The sequence below is a fragment of the Nuphar pumila genome, chromosome 6 (assembly GCF_984573655.1).
Source record: "Nuphar pumila chromosome 6, dmNupPumi1.hap1.1, whole genome shotgun sequence".
NCBI classification, from domain to species: Eukaryota; Viridiplantae; Streptophyta; class Magnoliopsida; order Nymphaeales; family Nymphaeaceae; genus Nuphar; species Nuphar pumila.
This window is the reverse complement of record NC_143254.1, coordinates 134,978,999-135,001,267: the sequence shown is the minus strand read 5'-3', so window position 1 is coordinate 135,001,267 and position 22,269 is coordinate 134,978,999. Positions and strand designations below refer to the sequence as shown.

Genomic DNA, 22,269 nt, shown 5'->3' with positions numbered 1-22,269 from the left:
GCAGAGTTGAAAAAGCAGTTAGATGACATGTTGAAAGCTGGGATCATTTGATCGTCCAAAGCACCCATTGGAGCACCTATGCTATTCCAGGTGAAGTATGATGGGTCGAAGCACTTGTGTGTGGATTACCCAACATTAGACAAATTGATTGTGAAGAACAAGTATCCTCTTTCTTTGAACGCAAACTTGTTTGATCAGTTGGGTAAAGCTTATGTCTTCTCGAAGTTGGACCTGCGATCAAGCTATTGGCTAGTTAGAATTGCCGAAGGGGATGAAACTAAGACCAGTTGTGTGACATGGTATGTGGCATTCAATTTTTTTGTTATGCCATTTAGCCTGACGAACACGCCTGCAACCTTCTCTACATTGATGAATAAGATATTTTACCCACACCTTGACAAGTTTGTCGTGCTTTATCTGAACGACATAGTTGTGTACAACAATTATATAGATGAGCATATTCAACACCTTCAGATTGTATTACATGTTCTGAATGATAATGAGTTGTACGTAAAGTGAGAGAAGTGCCTATTCGGCCAAAAGAAAGTGTATTTTCTTAGCCATATTGTGGGAGGAGGCATGCTAAGAATGAATCACAAGAAGGTTAGGGAAATTCAAGAGTGGGAGCCACCTGCCAAAGTCCCAGAGCTACATTCTTTCTTGGGGCTTGCCAATTATTATTGATGACTCATTTAGGAATATTCTTTGATCACCACCCTATTCACTGATCTGCAGTATGCCATTGATTCATTTCATCTACCCATCAATCTGGGGATGAAAGTTGGTGCTGAAATGCAAATCTGCCTGCAGCAATCAGAATACCTCACACCAAAACTTTTCAGTGAAGTGAGCATCTCGATCACTAACAATGCTCTTGGAGATTCTCTAATACTTTACCACACTATGCATGAGCAACTTTGTGGTGTCAGCAGCTGAGCAGGTGGTAGGGGCATGCACGAAGATAACATACTTCGAGAACCTGTCCACAACAACAAGAATTGAATTGCAACCTTGTGTCTTTAGTAAACTAACAATGAAGTCCATGGTGATGCACTCCCACGAATGGCTCGACACAGGCAATGACTCCAACAATCCTCTCGATCCCTAGTTTACAACTTTCTTCTACTGACAGATCAAGCAAGTCCGCATATACACATCTACGTCATCACACATCTATGACCAATAATGTACACACTCCAACAATGCCAACATCCTCTGCTGTGTTGGGTGCCCAGCCCATCATCTGTCATAGCACTTCTGCATCAAGATTCTTCGTAGAGTACCCCACCGTGGGATATATAATCCTTCCAGTCTCTGGTTTACTGTTTTGTTCTGCTGGCAGATCAAGCAAGTTTGCACATATGCATCTATGTCGTCACATATCTGTGACCAATAATATGCACGCTCCAACAATGTCAATGTCCTCTGTTACCTTGGATGCCCAACTCATCATGTGTCATGTCACTCTTGCATCAAGCACCTTCGCAGAGTACCTCATTGCGGGATATACATATGATCCCTAGTAGTGCAAAGCAAATCATATTCGAACCAGAATCTCTGGGTCTTTCCTTCCTTTGCCAATGTGTTAATTTGTTGGGCTATCAGATCATTCTTCAATCCTTTTTGAACCTCCTTGAGAAGATCACTTGTCGGTTAGACAGTATTGCCTTTTTCTTCATGGAGCACTGCGAGTTTCGCCTTCTAACTCAGAATATCTGCAACGACATTGGTCTTGCTAGACTTATACTCAAGGTCCATGTCAAAGTCAGCTTCTTTTGAGTCTGGAAATAACTTGTCGCCGCACTATCAATATACATAACAAACTGCGACCCCAGAAGGCAATGCATGATAGTTAACATTTTTTGCTCAGGCACAGTGTAGCATCGCTTGACCTCCTTTAGCTTGCGGCTCTTAAAGGCAATGGGATGTCCTTCTTGTAGTAACACCCCTCTAATTATGAAGTCAGACATGTCAGTTTGCACTTCAAAATGCTTTTGGCAGTCAAGTAACTTTAGCACATGCTCCTCAATCAATACGTGCTTTAGCTTCTCAAAAGCTTCTTAGCAAGAATCAGACCACACTCATGGCCTATTGTTTGGCACTTTGTGAGTGCTAACCAGAGAGATTGGGTGAACATGCTTAGTGTCGCACAATTCTGCTATAATCTCTAAAAGAGTGAGTCATTCAGCTATAATCTGTTTGAAGTTGCAATGGGGTAGCAACCACAAACTCCTCACTCTCTTGCTGCACATGGACATGGAAAAGTACTATACGCATACCATTTTGTCAGAAACTGACAAAAGTAGGGGGAGTTGGTGAAAGCATATATGAACAAGGAGGTGAAGCACATGAAGAAATGGGTGGATGAAAAACGTCAACCTGCAGAGTTCAGTGTTGGAGATAAGGTGTTGGTGAAGCTCTACCCCAAGTGCACTGCTATCTTTCGGTGTCACCTCCAAGGCCTTATTCACAAATATGATGTCGCTTTACCATTACAAAGTGTGTTGGAAACTTGGCATACAAGTTGGACTTGCAAACTTTCATGTGCATTCAGTCTTCCATGTGTTCAACCTGAAGTCGTTTCATGAAGACGAAGGAGATCTAGAGTGGAGCACATCTCAGCGTGATCTAATCCCACAGATTACGCCTTCAACAATCAACATCCCAGGTAGAAAACTAGAAGTAATCCTCAACCACTCCAACAATTATCTTGGCAAGGTGAAGAAGTACTTGATGTAGTGAAAAGGTCTACCGGTGAGTGAAGCTACTTAGGAGAAAGCAGTTAGCATGTGAAAGCGCCATCAATTTATGGAGGAGTACCACTCACGACTGTCGTCGAAGACAGTACCAACTTAGGTGGGAGAGAGTGTTTCAAACCGCCAAGCTTTTTACTTTTGTTGCTCGATATAGTTACCTCTTTTGCTTTCTTTAAGTGCATGTAATGACCTTTGGCCTAAGAACCTCCGAGTACAAGGTGATTTCGAGGTCCCTCTATACTTGTTAACTTGCTAATAGAAGTCTATGCTTTCTTGTCTTCTTCTATGCTCTCTTGCCTCCCTGCTCTCTTTATGTGATTATGTGCACAGGTGCTTGACAAACAAGATTTAGCTCAATTTTCACTGTGTACTTGAAAGGTCGTCCAATGTTGGGCTACACCGGGGCACGCCACGGGGGAAAAAACTTGTTTTGAAAAGTTTTGGATTTTAGAAATTACATTGGAGAAGAAAACCTTAGTTGATTGAGATTCCCTTGAAGCTTGGCGTCTCATTTGTTTTCCCAAAAATGATTTGCCTTCTAGTTTATATCGAGGTCAGAGCTGAAACCTAAATGCATTAAGACATGAATGCATCATACCTCAATATGCTAAGTCATATGGGTCTACATTTTCAGCCATATCCAGACTCAAACTTAAACCAAATCAAAATGAGTAGAGTCTGGTCTATATTGAAGACCTGACTAGATACATATCCAAACACGTTAACCTATATGGGTAGGGGTGCAAATGGGTTAGATTCAGGCCAGAGCCTGCTAGATCCGAAATGCAAATAGTAGATCCAAATCCATATCTAGATTCGAGGAGGTTAGATTGAATCTGAATTCAAAATGCATGGGGTAATATTGGATAAAAACAAAACAAAACAAGCTATTTACTTGTAAAAAAAACACATTCGGATCCAGTTCTGACTTAAAATGTTGATCCGAATCTGACCCAAACCAGAAAATGATCTGATTGAGCAGATCTGAATCCACATTTAGACTTTACTTAAAAGATATCCATATCTTAAGAATAGGTCAGACTCGGATCAGATATCCAACCATATCCGACAAGTTTGCAGCCCTATATATGGGTTCACATTATCCGACTGTACTCGGATGCAAACCCTAATTTGATTGGGTTGGGTTTGGGTCTACCTTTTAAACCAGATACGAAAACGGGTCTGATAAGACCCCACCTGAACTCGACGTAGTTATACCATGGAGGAGTGCTATTGCAGCAGGTAAAAACAATATTTTACAGAAAACAAAAATCTTGGATGATATCCTACGCCTCTACACAAGTTGGCTTAGAACGGCCAGCCTAATCAAGATCTTCATTTGATATCATCCTATCGCTTCTCTTTCGTTTGACACATCCATGATCGGCTTCAGGTCTGACTTTGTGTGTGACAATTATCAGATATCCTTTAACAATGTGTCCTAAAGAGTGTATCGGTACGTTAGACTTCCGATTTGCCTATACTCAGGCATTGTCGTCCTCGCATGCTTTGGTTTTGGTAATGGGTTGCCTTGAGTCTAGCATGAAGCTCTTCTATACATGGCTTAGCTGTCAACCAGGAACATAATGTGTTGTACAGGCTGCTCCTTGCACATCAAAGGCCTATCCTAATTTCCAATGTTTGGTGTTTTTTTTTGACATCCTAATCCTGTTATGGAGAAAAGGCTACCTGTCACATGCAATCTTCACACGCTTTCCATATACGTTCAAAAAATAGCAATCAACTACTCTCTGGTAATTTTTAACTACAAGCTTCATTTCAACATTAATAGTCAACTACATTTTAATGTGGAGAAGCTACTGATTTTTCTATTTCAAAAATTTATTTGGCATGGGTCTTTGTAAGGAAAGTTTAATGCCATAATTAATTGGATTTCTGTCTCTCAACCTTTGGATGCAGGCAGTTGGGAAATTCATAATTTGAAGAGATTCAATAAAGCTTTATTAGCCAAATAGATTTGAAGAATTTGTAGGAGAGAAAATTCTCTTAGTGTTATTTTTTAGAAAAATATGGTTTGGTAGGGTGGTCTTGGCGATGGGTGGAGAATAATAGGTGGGTTAAAGGTTCCGACATTTGGAAGGGATGGATCTCCGTTTTAGACTCATTTAATGAGATGGTAAGGGTGAAAGTTGGAAATAGCGAAAATACTTTGTTTTGGCAAGATGTATGGTGCGGTGACAAAGCTAAGATACTCTTATCCCTTGATATATGCTCTTGCTAGAGGCAAATATGGAAGGGTTTGTGACTTTTGGTCTATAACGGGGGCATGTGAGACATTGTTTTGCATAGAGAACCATTTAATTTGGCTTTTCAACAATGGACTGCGTTCATGGCTTCCTTATCAAATCTCTCTCTTTCACACCGTGAAGACATAGTGTCTTGGTCTTTTACTAGAGATGAGTTTTTTTCTTCGTCCTCCATGTACATTTTTTTCGGGCCGACCTCTATCCCTTGGTACCCCAAACATGCTTTATGGGGTGCAAGGTTGCCCCTTCGTGGGTCTTTCATGGTCTGATCGATCCTTCTTGACGTGGTGAACTCAGACTTTAGACTCAAGAAACATGGTTTTCATCTTGTTAGCCGGTGTTCGCTATGCTTTGGTGAGGAAGAGTCCACACCCCATCTTTTTTGAGAATGCGGTTTCTTTCGCACTCTTCTATGCCATGCTTAGAGAAATGTTTTCTTCAATTGAAATATCTTATCCATCCCTAGGGAAGTTCTTATTGCTCCTCACGTCAGGCCCATGGGCATGCAATGACAATTCCTTGGGCGAGTTTGGGTATTGACGGCTTGGAGGCTTCTATGGTTAGAGCAAAACAACCGTGTCTTCCGCGGTAAAGCTTGTAATATTGAGGGCATTTATAATCAGCTGCGATGGGAGCTTGGTGTGAGGGCTCGCTTCAAGTGGCCACCGGTTTCATTGGACTGGATTGGGGCATGCAGAGCTGAAAATGTGGTACTCTCTTAATGTCTTTTTTTTCTGGTTTCCAGGCTTGTTTTTATGTCTTCTATATGATGTAATTGCGGGTGGGGGCTGTGATATCTCATCACTTCCCCACTCAATGCTTAGTTGATGTAATCCTATACCACTGTATTCAATATATATTTATCTCTCTTTAAAAAAAAAATGACAATTCCATAATTCATCAGCCTACCATATCCACATTTTTTTCTTTTTGAGAAGCAGTCGTGCATTTGTTAATTTAGCCATGAGCTTAGAGAGACTGAGAATTATTCTTGGTGTATTGACAAGTCATCGTGGCTGGTCTTTTGCTTAATTTAAAATGAGAGAGGATCACGTCAGTAGCGCCTTGGATGTCGTTCATCTTAAGAATGAATGACACCCATCAAAACAGTGAATAGGCTCATTGTAAGCCATTCATTTTAAACCATTCTGATGCCATCCATTTAAAACGCGAGCGACATCGAAAAAAGAATGGGGCCAACAAAAAAAACGGGTATATCTCATTCGTACAGGTTTTGGATGATGTTCATCTTGAGATCAATGGCATCCAGAAGTACTATGATGGATACCATCAGGGCACAATCTGACCTGATCCCATATCATTTAAAACTAAAACTTGTCATGGTTGCTTTTAGGGCATGTTTGATCCCATGCATCGCGCGGGATGAAAAGGCCAAAAATATTGTAGTTTGCGGCAAACATTGGACGTAGCAGATGTGCGAAACCCCATCCGCCACATCCATAAAAAGCTGTTAAAATCGTTCCACCGCCTGTTACAAAAATAACAGGGATGAGAGGAACAAATTTTAAAAAAGTGTTTCTCGACGGGCGCAATTGACCCCTCCTCTCTCTCTCTCTCACTCCTGTGCAATGAGAGTGAGGTGCTCCCCCACACCGCCTGGAGTCAGACGGTGAAGAAGATGACGAGGAAGTCCGAAGCTCACTTTTGCTTTCATCACCCGAGCTCGCGCTCGGGCCCTGACTCTCCACTGTCACTATCGCCTCTCACATCCCGACCCAACTCTCCTCTATCTCCGGCGAACATCCTCTCTCTGGACCCTCCGCCAACTTCCATCTTCAGCAAACATCCTCTCTTTGGACCCTTCGACGATGCAATAATCTCTTGCCAAGGTAGGGGTTTTTGTTTGGTAGGGTTTTGCTTCTAAGAAAAATAGATCGGTGTGAACATATCTGTTTATGATTTTATTTCAGGGTTTTTTGTTTAGACTTAGGGTTTTGCTTCTAAAAAGAAGAGATCTAATGCACAAAGAATGGTACTGGTTGCTTGCTTTGCTTCTGCTTGCTTGTTTGAAGTGTAAATGGATGGGTGTTGAGGGTTTCCTAAATTAGAAGTGTATTTGTCTGTCTGCATGTTTGAAGTTAAATGAATTTGTTTGTCGGTTTGTTTACGTTCTCATATGATGTCAGAGGATCTGAGAACCAAGGCATTTAAATCGGGATGGTGTTGTGTGTTCTCCCCGAAACACAAATTTGTGTGTTCCTGTGTGTACGAAGGAATATCTTGGGACCCGCGATAATTCATATTTCAATATTGCCCATGATGACTTTATAATAAAATAACATATAAAAAAAGGTAGATATGCTTTTGACACAAATGTCCTCCCATAAGATAGATATGCGTTGGATGAAAATGTCCTCCCACTCCCCGTAAATAGATTTGCATGTTTCAACTTTGTTTTTAGCTTATGTTACAACACATGACCGCCTTCTCGTTCCTGCCTGATGAGTTGTGGAGCCTGATTCAAAGTTTTTGCCCTTGCAGGAAGGGGGGTCCGAGGGCTCCCCCGATGCGGCTCCCATTGCACGGTCAACCAGCGGAGGTCAGGGGGGCTGCCTCTGGTGGGGGGTCGTGGGGGGCAATGTCCCCCGAAAGAATTTTTTTTGGCTTATGTTTGAGATTTGATTTCTTATGAATGAGACCCAACTTGTTTAGGTTTAGAGTTGTCGTCCTTGCCTTGTAAAAATTCTTTCTTTTCTTTCTCTCTTTTAACTGTTGAAAAGAGCAATAAAAATTTTCTCTTAGCTGCCATGGTTTTTTTTATTCTCTCTCTATTGAAAATAATGATTTACAGTAGAAATCAGATAACAGAGTAGCGATTTATAGTAAAAATCAAATAAGAGAGTAACGATTTACAGCAAAAATCAAATCAGAAAATAATGATTGACAGTAGAAATCAGATCAAAGAGTAACGATTTACAGTATAAATCAAATTAAAGAGTAACGATTTACAGTAGAAATCTGATTTATACTGTAAATCGCTACTCTCTGATTTGATTTCTACTGTAAATCGCTACTCTCTGATATGATTTCTATTATAAATCGCTACTCTCTGATCTGATTTCTACTGTAAATCGCTACTCTCTGATCTAATTTCTACTGTAAATCTCTACTCTTTGATTTGATTTCTAGTGTAAATCACTACTCTTTGATTTGATTTCTACTATAAATTGCTACTCTCTGATCTGATTTTTACTGTAAATCGCTACTTTTTGATCTGATTGCTATTGTAAATCGCTACTCTCTTATCTGATTTTTATTATAAATCGTTACTCTCTGATTTGATTTATACTGTAAATCACTACTCTTTTATCTAATTTCTATTGTAAATCGCTACTCTCTGATTTTATTTTTACTATAAATCGCTACTCTCAGATCTGATTTCTACTATAAAACGCTACTCTCTGATTTGATTTTTATTATAAATTGCTACTCTCTCATCTGATTTCTACTATAAATCACTATTCTCTGATTTGATTTCTACTGTAAATCGTTACTCTTTGATATGATTTTTACTGTAAATTGCTACTCTCTGATTTGATTTCTATTATAAATCGCTACTCTCTTATATGATTTCTATTGTAAATCGCCACTCTACTCAGTTTGACGTTACCATCATTATCTTTGTTGTAAATTATTATTCTCTGTCTACTCAGTTTGACGTTTGCATCCTCGTATCATGATGAACAATAGACAAAATGCTAATTTTTCTGGTAGTTCAACTATTTCTCATGAACAGACGATGACAAAGGGTGCTCCGACGATAATAGATGAGGGCGACAACAAAGGGTTCTCTGGCGGCAGCAGACGATGGAAAAGGGTGCTCCGACTACAACAGACAACAATAAAGGGTGCTTCGACGACAACAGACAACGACAAAGGGTGCGTCGTCAATCGAAACTCCTGTTACAGCATCGCCAAAGGGTGATCCAGAATGTTTAGGGACACATATTGCGAGGAGCTCCTGTTAAAGCAGAGGAGTTTACTCCTTAAGGCGAAAATGATGATGATTTTAACCCTTTCTAGTGGGAGGACATTTTTGTCCTTTACTCAAAACACCGTTTTATGGCGCTAATGGCGGAAAAGGGTACTTAAGTCTTTGCAAAGGCACCAAACTCCGAAGCTAAGTGATGCTGACACACACGGGAAAGGAGCCCCACGTGCTTACATATGTGGCACTCATTCAGACCCGAGAACACGCACTTGCGTGTTCCGGGGGGAAACATATAACCTGCTTTAATTTAAATGCCCCCTTGGTGAGTTGGGGATGTTGAGAGTCTTGGTTGCCAAAATATATTCTGGTAGATGGAAAGCAAATGTTATGTTTTTCCAAGGGCTCTATTACTTGATAAAATGTTGTTTGTTAGCGATTGTTTTGTTTCATAAACTTACTTCCATGCTTGAGAATCCAAGTATCATGATGGTTATCATGTCCTTGATTATGTGTGTGGTGTTGCAATGCAAATTTATCTTGCTTTTGTGGGTTGTAGTAGAGACTTTGGTAGTTGTATTTTTCTTGAGTCTAATGACTTCTGTGTCGTCCCATAATCAACAGTAAAGTGCAAATTATCATATTGACCAATATTTGTAGTCTAGTTATTCTTGTTGCATTAAAGGCATAATCAAATGATCTTTAGGAGGATGTTCTAGCTTAAGCAATTTATTTCTAGGTGAGATCTTATCAAATTATGGCTAATTGACTTGATGCCAAGTAGATGAATGTTGGAGTTTTACCCAATATTGTGAAATAGTGGAAGTTGGATTCGTTACATCTTGCATTAGCTCCAAAGACCATCTTAAGTGTTGAATGCATATATGTATATAATAATGTGAGCAATATCAAATCAGGTAAGGTTTTTGTAATGAAGTGAAAATTTTATGGTTTTCATGTTGCTGAGGTATAAAATCAACTAGAATGAGGGAAAATTTTATGGTTTTCATTTGCTATACTATATGTTCATTTTCTTCAGTACTATTATTTGTCTTGCTATTTCAGGTGTTCAGTTCTTTCCAGTTGCTTGTATAGTGCATATATAGATACATATATACATACATATGTATATAGAAATACATATAAGTCACAATTACCAAATATTGTTATTTTCTTGTACCCACAATAAAAAATCCATTGGGATTTAATCTTTATTTTCAAAAATCAAAATTATGTGCTTGAGTTGTCTATTTTTTTACTAGACCCTCTTAGAGACTTGTGAATGAATGGTGAATCTGTTTATGTTGTTTCAGATATTTTTAGTGAATGAACATACTTGTGTTAAGATCAACTCCTTTGTTACGACGATTTTCATAATTAATCTTCATTCATGATTTTAATGTGTTTATTAGTGTTACGATGAAAAGTATACTTGTGAATGCAAATAGTTCAGAATGACAGATGCTGTAATGCTGCAAGCCTATCTTGCCGCTCGCTTGCCGCTGCGGAAGCTTTGAGTATAGAGAGCGAAAGAGAAGAGAGGGAGAGGAATTACAATAACTTGAAGGTAATCACAACGAGGGTGAACAAAGAAAGCGCAACACATTTGCATTCATTTACTATTTTGTCTGCAAGCACATTACGCTTCAGATCTACGGGCTAACCCTTTAGGGTATTGATCAACCTAAACCAAAGTACAAGGGTGCCTCAGAGAAAGTTACAAGTAACTCAACACTTACATCATGACTCAACCAAAGCAAAATAGACTCTAGACACAACTGTTAAAAGTAGGTCACAAGGAAACATGCTCCCCCCCCCCTTCAAATCATGCACTGCCTTCGGCATCATCTGTTTTATGGTAAGCCTTGACTTCATCTAGATAGCGGCTCTTCATCCAGAATGTTGGCTCCTACGTCGGTTTCGTTGCCTCCTCCCACTGCACAAAATACTTCTTTGCTTCACCCAAGTAGTTGACCTTGTGATGAAGGATCTTGCTGAGATGCTTCTCGACCTGTTGTATTGTCGGGGCCCTCTACAGGATAAGAGCGCATTGTGGCATGCTACGTTCCCGATCTTCCTCATTCGCAACGTGAAACACCAAGTGCACCTTGAAGTTCAGGGGCAGGTCCAACTTGTACGCCAGCTTGCCCACTCTCTTGGTGATGGTGAATGGTTCCTCATACTTCCTGATCATTTTGTGGTGTCATCCACGAAAGATGCATGTGAGATCAGGATAAAGCTTCACAAACACTTGGTCCCCAACATAGAACTCAACAGGCCGACGATGCTTGTCCGCCCACTTCTTCATTTTCTTAGCCGCCTTGTGCAGAAACACCTTCATCGGCTCGGTCTGCTCATGCCAGTCTCAAACAAACTGATAGGCAAAGGATGACATTCCCTTCTCATGTGCGGCTAGAGTATGTAAAGTCAGCAGTTGCTGCCCCGTGTCTATGTCGAACAGGCTATGGCTAGAAGACTCACCCTTCTGAAGATTGTAGCAGAATTGAGCCACATTTAAGAGCTTCACCCAGTCTTTCTGATTGGCATTAACAAAGTGCCTGAGATACTGCTCCAACAATCCGTTGATGTGCTATCTGCCCATCTGTCTGTGGGTGAAAACTTGTTGAAAATAGTAGATCAGAGTCGAGTATCCAAAACACTTCACGCTAATTTTTTCTTGTAAAGCGAGCATCGTGATCACTCATAATGCTTCTTGGTACACCCTAATGCTTCACAACATGCTTGACGAACAGCTCTGCTGTCTTCTCTACAGGGGCACTTCTTCGAAGCTGGGATGAAGGTGGCATATTTAGAGAAACGATCCACCATCATTAGGATAGAGCTGAAGCCATCTACCTTCGACAGACTAACAATGAAGTCCATAAAAATGTTTTTCCAAGGATGTTCTGGAATAAGTAGAGGCTCAAGGAGGTCGACAGTCTTCTGGTTGGTCTCCTTGTCTTGCTGGCAGACAAGGCATGTTCGCATATACCCCTCCACACCGTCTCTCATCTGTGACCAATAGTAGCCGCCCTCAAGGAGTGCTAAGGTTCACTCCTAACATTGATGACCAGCCCATAGTGTATCATGACACTCCTTAAGCAGTTCATGGCGGAGGCTTCACTACTGCGGCATGAAGATGCATCTTCCTTTTGTCACGAGGAGGTCATCACTTAGCCAAAATCGCTGAGTCTTTTTCGCTTACGCCAGAGAGACACAATGTTGTGTCGTCGGGTCCTGCTGCATACCTTCGTGAATGCGGTCCAATAATGTGCCATCTTCGGAAGGTATTGCTTGTGCAACCGTCAGTTCAGCCTTGTGGCTCAAGGCGTCAGCAACAACGTTGGTCTTCTCCACCTTATATTCTAACGCAAAGTCGAGCTCAGCTAGGAACATTTGCCATCGATCTTGCTTGGACGTCAACTTCTTCTGTGTCTGAAAATAGCTTGTGGCAATGTTGTCTGTCTTGACGATGAACTGGGCACCCAGAAGATAGTGCCGCCATTTCCTGAGGCAGTGCACGATGGCCATCATCTCACGCTCATACAAAGTATAGCACCTCTGAACATCCTTTAACTTTCGACTCTCGTAAGCAATCAAATGTCCTTCCGACATGATAACTCCGCCAATGGCGAAGTCTGAAGCATCTGTATGAACTTCAAAGAGTCTTATGTGGCCCGACAATCATAGCACAGGTTCTCTCATTAAGGCTTTCTTCAAGCCATCGAAGACATCTTGGGAAGCTCCTGTCCAGAGCTATACCCGATTCTTCTTCAGCAAATCCGTGAGAGGCGTAACAATGAAGGAGTAGCCTTCGATGAACCACTGATAGTAGTTTGCCAAACCAAAGAATGACCACAACTCTAACACTTTAGTTGGCAGACTCCATTCCTAAATGGATCTTATCTTCTACCCATCCATGCACAATAAACCACGGCTCACAACGTGGCCAAGAAAGTTGATCTTCTCTTGTCCGAAGAGACACTTCTCTCGCTTGACACATAGGTCATTCTCCTTCAGCACCTGAAACATTATTCACAAGTGCCCAACATGATCCTTTATGCTGCTGTTGTAGATCACGATGTCATCAAGATAGACTACCACAAACTTGTCTAAGTAAGGCTAGAAAATTTTATTCATCAATGTCGTGAACATGGCTGGAGCATTAGTAAACCTGAATGACATCACCAAAAATTCATAGACATCATAGCGAGTGACACAAGTTGTCTTTAGCTCATCACCATCTACAATCCTCACCTGCCAGTAACTCGATCGCAAATCCAACTTTGAAAAGACTCGGGCACTGCCTAACTAATCGAACAAGTCCGCTATCAGTGGTAACAAATACTTGTTCTTCACCGTGACTTTGTTCAGTGCACAATAATCCACACATAACCTTTTGGAACCATTATGTTTCACCTGAAAGAGCACAGGGGCACCAAAGGGTGCTTTTGAGGGACGAACGATGCCTACTTCTAACATCTCATCCAGCTACTTGCGCAACTCTTTCAATTTTGTTGATCCCATGCGATAAGGGACCATAGCAAGGGGCTTTGCTCTTGAAGTCAACTCAATCTTGTGGTCGACCTCATGTCTTGACGGCAGACACTTCGACAGTTTCGGAGGCATCACTTATTGAAACTCTACCAATAGTGGAGCTAAGGTCGGCGACACTGTTGCTTCAACCTTCCCTTCTTCAGTGCGTACAACAACTAAGAATGTATGCTCTCCCCGCTTGACACGCTTCTTCAGTTGCATCACAGATAGCATTGAAGTCTTGTTTCCAAGAGTGAGGTACTGCATCATGTGCGAAGAGTTTGACCCCATGATTGTTAATGAGTTCACCTTCGGTAGCATCATTACATTCTGGCTGCAAAGAAACTCTATGCCTAAAATCATCTAAAAATCGTCCAAGGACACCACAGAGAAGTTGACTTTGTCGACTCAACTCCCAATTTTGATAGCCACATCTCTTACTTCACCAAGGATGTGATTGACCACAAAGTTCACTTTCTTGATGGTCATCTGCTTTGGCCTAGGCTTCAATCCCAATCGCTCTGCCTCTTCTCGTGAGATGAAGTTATGTATGGCCCTGGAGTCTACCATTGCCATAGTAGACTTTCCATTCACAATAACTTACAAGTACATAAGTTCTTTGCTGACAGGTATGCTTTCCACTGCACAGCTTATGACCGTATTTATGGTCTGCATGGCCCCCATTCTAGGTTGCATGACCTCGGTATCACTACTCTCTGCTTGAACTGCATTGGCTTGTCCGTCGTCCTTCACGGGGTGCTTAGGACATTGCCTTGCGATATGCCTATCGCCATAGAACCAACAAGTTACAACCCACCCTTTGTTGTCATTGTTGTACTTCTTGAAATTTTGCTTCTTGTCAAAGTGGTGTTGGGTCGACGCCTCACCCTTGTTGTCGCGTCGATCCTCTTTCTTGCCTCCGTCATTCGGCTTCTTCTCGACCTTGGTCGATGGAGTGAATGCCTTGCGCTAAGTATCCACTAAGCGCTCGGCCGTCACATATGCATTTTCCAAAGTCTTGAGATTGCTCCTTTCCACTTTGGACTATACCCACGACTGTAGTCCCACAATAAACCAATTGAGTCTGTCTTCATCTGGCATATTGGGTGCGTCCAATATAAGCTTCTAAAACATCTTGATGTAATCTATCAAAGCTCTAGTGTGCTTCAATTTTGATACCATTCGAAAAGTTTGACGTTGTATATTTTACAACATAAAGTAGTTTCATAGCTCAGTTTTGAAGGCCTCAAAAGTATCAATGATGCAATGCCCTCTTTTTATGTCGCTACGTTTCCTTCTCCACCAGGCTATAGCATCTCCATCGAGCAGAGCTGCTGCAGCCTTCACCCTAAGTCTTCGGCCAGTACATTTTGAATATCCAAATAGTCTTTCATCTAGAATAGAAAATTCTCAATGACCTTGCTGTCTCTGAAACCATTGAACTTTGCTGACCTCGACACGTCTATCTTCGATGACCTATTGTCATTTTTGTCATTTAGGGTCAGTGTTCGCTGCAACGTGCATTTTTTCAACTGAAGCTCTCCTACTTCAGTCTGTAGGGTGGTTATTGTCGTAGTCAGTGACGTAACCTACTCCATCAGTAAGTTCACCTGCTCTCGCAATTGTTACCTCATCGTCTAGTCCTTCGAACGAATCCAATGCACGTAAAATCATTTTATCATGAAAAGTCACATCAGCCACTAGTCTATTGACAGTCTCGACCATTTGCTCTTGGCCTCAAAGTGAACCATCTCCTTAGTCTCGACAACTGTCTTACCTTTGGTGCTACGCAAGTTGTATTGGGGCGCCACGATGTCTTACTCACAAATCGTGACTTGTCGGCACGTCTCTTAACACTGACTCCGGAGTTCCTTCTTCAACTCAAGAATAAGCTCTGATACTACTTATCACAGACTTATTTCTTCAACAGGCCAGTGTGGTGCGATGGTTCTTTCTTACCACCGCAAGCCTATCTGATCGCTGGCTTGCCACTGCAAAAGCTTTAAGTATAGAGAGTGCAAGAGAGTGAAAGAGAAGAGAGAAATAAATTGTAATCACTTGAAGATAATCACAACGAGGGTCAACAAAGAAAGCTCAATGCATTTGCATTCATTCACTATTTTGCCTGCGGACACATTACAGATCTACAAACTAACCCTCCAAAGTATTAGTTAGTCTGAACCAAAGTACAAAGGTGACCCTAAGAAAGTTACAAGTAATTCAAGACTCACATCGTGACTCAATCAAAGCAAAATAGACTCTAAACACATAGACTCTAAACACAATTGCACAAGGTAGGTCACCTAGAAACAATCATGTTACTAGATTACTGCTAGTTAATAAACGCATCACCTCACCCTTAGAATGCTGGTGCTTCAAGTTAATCACGATACATCATCTCTCTCATGCCACGGTAACCTTTCCTAGTGAAAAGCATATTGGTTAATTACGGATGAATAGCAAAGTGAAGCAGGCGTGGGCCTGACGTCACGTGATAAAGCATGGCTGTTGAGCACTAATAGATGACCAAAACGCGTTTGGTAGAAACACACTGAGCAGCAAAGCGTGAACTGGAATTGTCTATTTGTCTTGAAGACAAAAAAGCTGGAGTTTAGAATTAGTCCATCATTTTCTCTTTCCACTTTTCTCTCTCGCTCTCTCTCTCTCTCAGCCACGCCGCGCCCTCAACGATTTCACAAATATGAAACATATGGGATCACTGATTCTCGGCTGTGGATTATCAAAAGACTGAAAACCAATAATATTGTGAAGCATTTAAAGGAGGGTTTGAATCACAGACCCGCGTGGACAGGACGTTACGGGACGTCTGTGCAGGTCAACAAACAGGACAGGAAGCACTGTCCTGCCCTGTTCATTTGCCAAAAAAAAAAACAATTTTTGTGTCCGAGAGTGTCCGTCCACCACTGTTCCGTGGGTGGGGCGCACGGAGCAGTGACGGACACCAAATAAGCATCCGTGTTCCACCAACATTCTGTGCATGCAGACGCGCATGGGGCCTGCGATTGGCGCATCCGGCGGACGGACCGCTATTCAAATGCGCCCTAAAGGCTCTTTTCCTGCCATGAACAACATGAAGTTGTACAACTATCTCCACGTTAATGGTTGATGACACAACGTGGGACCACTCTGACCAATCCAACTAAACTCAAGTGGATCCTCACCTGTCCCTCATCCAATAATGTCCCAAAGGATGCACCGGGATTCAAAGTGTAGCAAATTAACGTTTGGAGGGTGTTTGAAATCATGATCTTGGAGAACTACCCTTTGCCTTTTCTTTTTTTCAAAAAAATTCCTTTTTCTCTTTTTACCTTACCTTTTGAAAGCTGGCAAACAGCAACTAGCCTTTTGGATGCTTTTCAAATTTTGAATAGACAGTGGTAGCTGCAGTCTGTCCAAAGTACTGAAAAGAACAATAACCTCTCGATAGATAAACAACATCAACAACGGCATATGACAGAATAAGGAAGATCAAACATATGGCCAACAGTAGCTTGGGTTTTATACTTGCCATACAGCAAGAGAGGTATGAATCATGGAACACGGGACGATAATCATCTCAGGAATGCCGATTTCCGTCACGATACTAGATGGACAAAGTCTTGGTCATCGGTCGCACGTGCTAAGTTCGTGAAAGCACGTGCGGGTGCTATGACTATCGGAAGCTGTCTTGACTCGGGCAGTATAATGTCAAAAAAGAGGCTCCGCCTTCCCACATGACTCTTTCGTCCATCCATCCATCGGTTTATTTAAAAAATGGGACGTTGTGGGGTTGCAGCTTTAACACCCGTTTTGAAATTCAAAATTTAAAATTCCAAAGCAATCCCACTTCCGTTTATGGGAATCTTAAAAATAAATTGAGGAAATAGCAGAGCTGGTGGGTCTATCGATGCCACTATCAACAGGTCCAAGTGAAAAAAGGTAGGGTCAATTTTTGGTTTTTTATTTTTATTTTTATTTTTATTTTTTTAACTTTGTCATTGAGGTGGGGGCCAAAGTCGGGCAGTTTAGATGGACATGGGGGGGTTGGGCTTTTGTAGCAGAAAAAAACATAATAGCATGAAATAGAGGAAGAAGAAGGTATAGCTTACAAAAACCCTAAAAAAGGGGTTCTCTTCTGTCTTTTGGATTTTCCATTCGTTTCGTCGCTGCCAGATGCAATGACAGAGGATAAAAGAGGAATTCCAGAGAGAGAGAGAATTTTAGGCAACGTCCTTTTCACCATCACCATCGCTCGCCGGTCTGTGCGCGGAAATCAAAGTTCGTTTTTTTTTTTTCAAGTAGCAGGAGTGAAGGGTTGCCCTCTGCCGTCTCCCCAAACCTAACCCTAACCCCCAATCGCACACGCAGGGCACTGCCCTATGTCCTACTCCCATGTCCTATCCCAAATAAAATGCCATCCCTGCCCTTGGACAAAACCCTTTTGAACGAACAAAGCCAAGGGTAATTGCGTCGCCTCCGTGTCTGCTAGTCATGAGAATCAACGACGAAATATAAAGAAATAAATTATTAACTTAAGACATGGTAAACAGCGGAAAAAGATGAATTGGAATCGTTGGGCTCGGAAAATGGGTTGCATTTCCTTATTCAACGGGATTCCCTCCCTCCCATACATATTTTCTTTTTTCAATTCCTTGAACCGATTTGTTTTGTCCGTCCCGTTTCTCATCATAAAACCCTAATTTATTTTATCGACATTGATTGATACAAGGGGGCTTTCGAGTTTTTCTAAGTGGAGCAACTCCATGAATTCTAATTAAGTGTTGACGACAAAAGCAGACCCACCTCTATCGACGAAGCAGTTATCGTACTCTTTTCCTCTTGGGTTGGGTAAGTTCAGACGGTCGAATGGCTTCTGGAAGACGGGTAAGGTAAAGGTAGGGACAATAGCGTAAATACCAAGGAGAGAGAGAGAGAGAGATTCAATAAAGAAGAGAACTCTCTCTCTCTCTGCCTTTCCTCTCGATTTGCAGACGATATCGTTGTTGTTCTCACTCTCTCCAAGCTTAGCAAGCTTTTCCCAGAGAACAACAAGAACAGGATGAACCACCACACCTTTGCCTTTGCTTTTATCCCGTGCCCTTCATTGCGTGTTTAATCGAAGATAGTGGCCTCTCTTTCTCCGCTGTTCGGGTTGCCATCCTTGTCTATACCTCTTCTAGAGACCAGCAGACAAAGAAGAGAGGGATTTGGCAAAGGCACAGATGCAGGAATCCTTTTGAGGGAAGGCATAGGGACGGACTATAACGCTCCTTTCCTTTCCTTTTGTTTTCTCTCTTCCTTTGTCCTTCGATGTGATGAGCATTATGGGCGTCTTTAACTGCGAAGCTCGTCATATCCTCCTCCGGTTGGTTTTCTTGTGGCTTTGGGCTTATGGCTTCAGGATGGGCCACGGGGTCACTGCTTCTGAGATAGCGACTCTGATGGAGATGAAGACGGCTTTGGACCCTCAGAGTCGGATTCTCTCCTCATGGACGAGCGACGGGGACCCTTGCAGGGGCTCCTTCTTGGGTGTAGCATGCAATGAACAGGGCAAGGTCGCCAACATATCGTTGCAGGGGAAGGGGCTTTCGGGCTCTGTCCCTGAATCTGTGTCCGGTCTCACAAGCCTTACCGGGCTTTACCTCCACTACAACTCCTTGAGGGGCCAGATACCCAAGCAGATCTCCAACCTCACTCAGCTCACCGATCTCTACCTCAACGTCAATGGGCTCTCCGGCTCCATCCCTCTGGAGCTGGAATCCATGCCCAACCTTCAAGGTAAAAAGAAAAAACATATTACAATTTTCATTGTTTCTGTTTCGGTTCTCTGCAGGATGAACACGAGATTTAGCTAATGCAAGTTGTGGTCTTTCGTTTCTTTTTCTCTTTTTGTCTTCGCCCATATTTTTCTCCCTCGCCCAGCGTTGCAGCTTTGTTGTAATCAGCTACAGGGGAGCATTCCTAAGGAGTTGGGGTCGCTGAAGAAGCTAAGCGTCTTGGCTCTTCAGAACAACCGATTGACGGGTGCCATCCCGGCGACGCTTGGAGATCTGGCGCTGCTGACTCGGCTGGATTTGAGCTCCAACCAGCTCTTCGGTTCCATCCCCAGCAAACTCGCCTCTCTTTCACAGCTGACAGATCTGGATGTCCGCAACAACAGTCTCTCCGGCACCGTCTCAAGTGGTATCTCCCATGCCCTTTGCTTTTGTTTCCTTTTTTTTTCCCTCTATTCTTTCCTCGATTATGTTCTTTATTTTCATTAAAGTACCACGCAACGTCAACAATCGATGACGATACTAACTCTCTCTCTCTCTCTCTCTTCTCCCCTCCCCTTTTCATGTTTGTTCCTTCGCTGCTCCGTCGCCTCGCGTGGACGTCTGTACGCATACGATAATCGCGCACCAAGATTTTAAGCGATTGAAGGGAGGTTTTCGTTACGAAAACAACAAGGATCTGTGTGGTGTGGGTTACGACAACCTAAGAGCCTGCACTTCTTCGGATCCTTCTTCACAACAACCCGTAAGGCCTCAACCCTATGGGGACGTTCCTCCCAAGATCCCCGAGTCTGCTAATGTTCAGCAACCCACAAGGTGCGGCGGAAGGAGCTGCCTCCAGAATTCCACCCCCGTTTCCTCCAAAGCTCCGAGGGTCGCAGTGTTGGTGGGTGTCGTGGCCCTTGCTGCTGGGAGCTTGGTGTGCAGCCTCTTCCTCTTCTCGTGGTATCGGCGGCGGAAGCAGAAGATCGGCAGCACCTTCGACCCGAGCGACAGCCGCATGAGCACCGAGGTGATGACCGTCAAGGACTTCAGCAGGAAGAGCGCCTCCCCCTTGATCAGCCTCGAGTACTCCCACGGGTGGGATCCCCTGGCGGATGAAGGCCACAACTGCGGCGGCAGCAGCAGCAGCAGTGTGGGTGCTTTTCGCTCGGAGGATCCTCTCCACTTCCTCAGATTCAATCTGGAGGAGGTGGAATCGGCGACCCAGTACTTCTCTGAAGTCAATCTCTTGGGGAGGAGCAACTTCTCTGCCGTGTACAGGGGAATCCTGAGGGATGGCTCTGTTATTGCCGTGAGGACCATCAACAAGACGAGCTGCAAGATGGAGGAGGATGACTTCCTCAAAGGTTTGAAGATCGTTGCCTCTCTCCGCCACGACAATCTGGTCAAGTTGAGGGGCTTCTGTTGCTCCAGGGGAAGGGGGGAGTGTTTCCTGCTCTACGATTTAGTGCCCAACGGTAGCTTGGTTGACTATCTCGACACCAAAGTCGACGATGGTGGAAAGACGCTCGAGTGGTCTGCCCGGGTTTGGATCGTCAATGGCATTGCTAAAGGTCCGTGGTGCTCTCTGTCTCCCTCTCTTATTGTTTTTATTATTGAAACTACTGCCTTTTCGTTTTCGTTCTGCTAATGCTTGGCAGACTCCATGGTTCCCTGAATTGCAAATTAAATCCAAGTTGGGTAAATGCACGATCTCCGCATTTGGATGGAAGATTACAGCGCATTCTTATCAGTTTCATCTTTTCTTTTGGATCACTGGATGGACATTTGCATTTGTGGAAACGATTTTGTTCCGACGCGATATTTTCATCTTTTCTTCTTCTTGCTTCTCTGTTTTGTGTTGTCAGGCATCGAATACCTGCATGGGAATATCGATAAGCCTCCGTTGGTTCATCAGAACATATCAGCAGAAAAAGTTCTGCTGGATCAACACTTCAATCCCTTGCTCTCGGGCTCGGGTCTGCACAAACTTCTGGCTGATGATGTTGTCTTCTCCACGCTCAAGGCCAGTGCTGCCATGGGGTACCTCGCCCCTGAATACATGACGGTTGGTCGTTTCACAGAGGAGAGCGACGTCTATGCCTTTGGAGTGTTGGTGCTACAGATCCTGTCGGGCAAGAGGAGGGTCACTCTATCAATGCGGCAAGCCGCTGAATCGGGGAACCTGGGAGATTTCATGGATCCAAAGCTGCAAGGCCATTACTCCTCGACGGAGGCCACGAGCATGGTGAGGGTAGCGCTGTGCTGTACGAGTGAACTGCCGAGCCACAGGCCAGCCATGTGCACCGTAGTCCAAGAGCTCAGCAGCCGTAACAGCTGATTCATTTGATCGATCAGCTCTCAGCTGACGGCATCGTTCCTTTTTTGGATGACTGAGGGAGGAGGACCAGGAATGTATCGCTGACTGCCTCCTGCTAATTGGGCTATTTTACATTCAGAGAACCATTTCATGTTTGTATCCTTTTTTATCACTATTATTACCCCCCTCGTTGGGCACCCCAAGGTAGTGATTGCTTTCTCTCCGTTGGGGGACCCTGGTGGTAGGACACCGTGAAGCTGCCGGGGATGTTTAGGTAGCTTTCATGTAAAGCAAGCCAACGCTAAACTCGTTGGAGTGTATCTTTGTTGCTCATGCTTCTCAATTCTCTGTCTCGGTCTGTGTATCCCGTGCAAGTTCATCCTCTCTTCTTCCATTGGCAAAATTGACCATTGAGGCAGGTATAAACATCTTTGTCCTTAGGCACGGCTATACATAAGTAACCTGTTGAATTACGTGCTTCATAAAAATATAGTCCTCATCCACTCAAACTGCACGAACATATCTCCCACCACTCTAATACACTGCTATTCTTTTTTCCGTTTTTACGATGAACGAGCTGGGCGATGGTCCCAGTCTTTATCCTTGCTTCGGGAAAGGGAGGCACATTCTCCAACATCTGTGCCTAACCACTTAAAACATCAATGAGAGCCTACCATTTCCTAAA

The 22,269-nt window shown here is 43.1% G+C and overlaps 1 protein-coding gene across 1 annotated transcript; it reads left to right on the top strand.

Annotated features, from left to right (window-relative positions):
- The first annotated feature begins 18,464 nt into the window (after positions 1 to 18,464).
- On the top strand, positions 18,465 to 21,936 carry LOC149836366 (uncharacterized). The gene is made up of 4 exons (XM_090009168.1): positions 18,465 to 19,286; positions 19,431 to 19,691; positions 19,915 to 20,838; positions 21,133 to 21,936. The coding sequence occupies exons 1-4, from the start codon at positions 18,824 to 18,826 to the stop codon at positions 21,603 to 21,605; spliced, it is 2,121 nt and encodes a 706-aa protein (XP_089865294.1). The 5' UTR covers positions 18,465 to 18,823; the 3' UTR covers positions 21,606 to 21,936.
- Positions 21,937 to 22,269: the final 333 nt, after the last annotated feature.

Excerpts from the sequence above, each read along its gene's own strand:
- LOC149836366 (XM_090009168.1), top strand. The coding sequence starts at position 18,824 with ATGAGCATTATGGGCGTCTTTAACTGCGAAGCTCGTCATATCCTCCTC. Across the intron at positions 19,287-19,430 it reads ATCCATGCCCAACCTTCAAG|CGTTGCAGCTTTGTTGTAAT; the intron begins GTAAAAAGAAAA and ends TCCCTCGCCCAG. Across the intron at positions 20,839-21,132 it reads CGTCAATGGCATTGCTAAAG|GCATCGAATACCTGCATGGG; the intron begins GTCCGTGGTGCT and ends TTGTGTTGTCAG.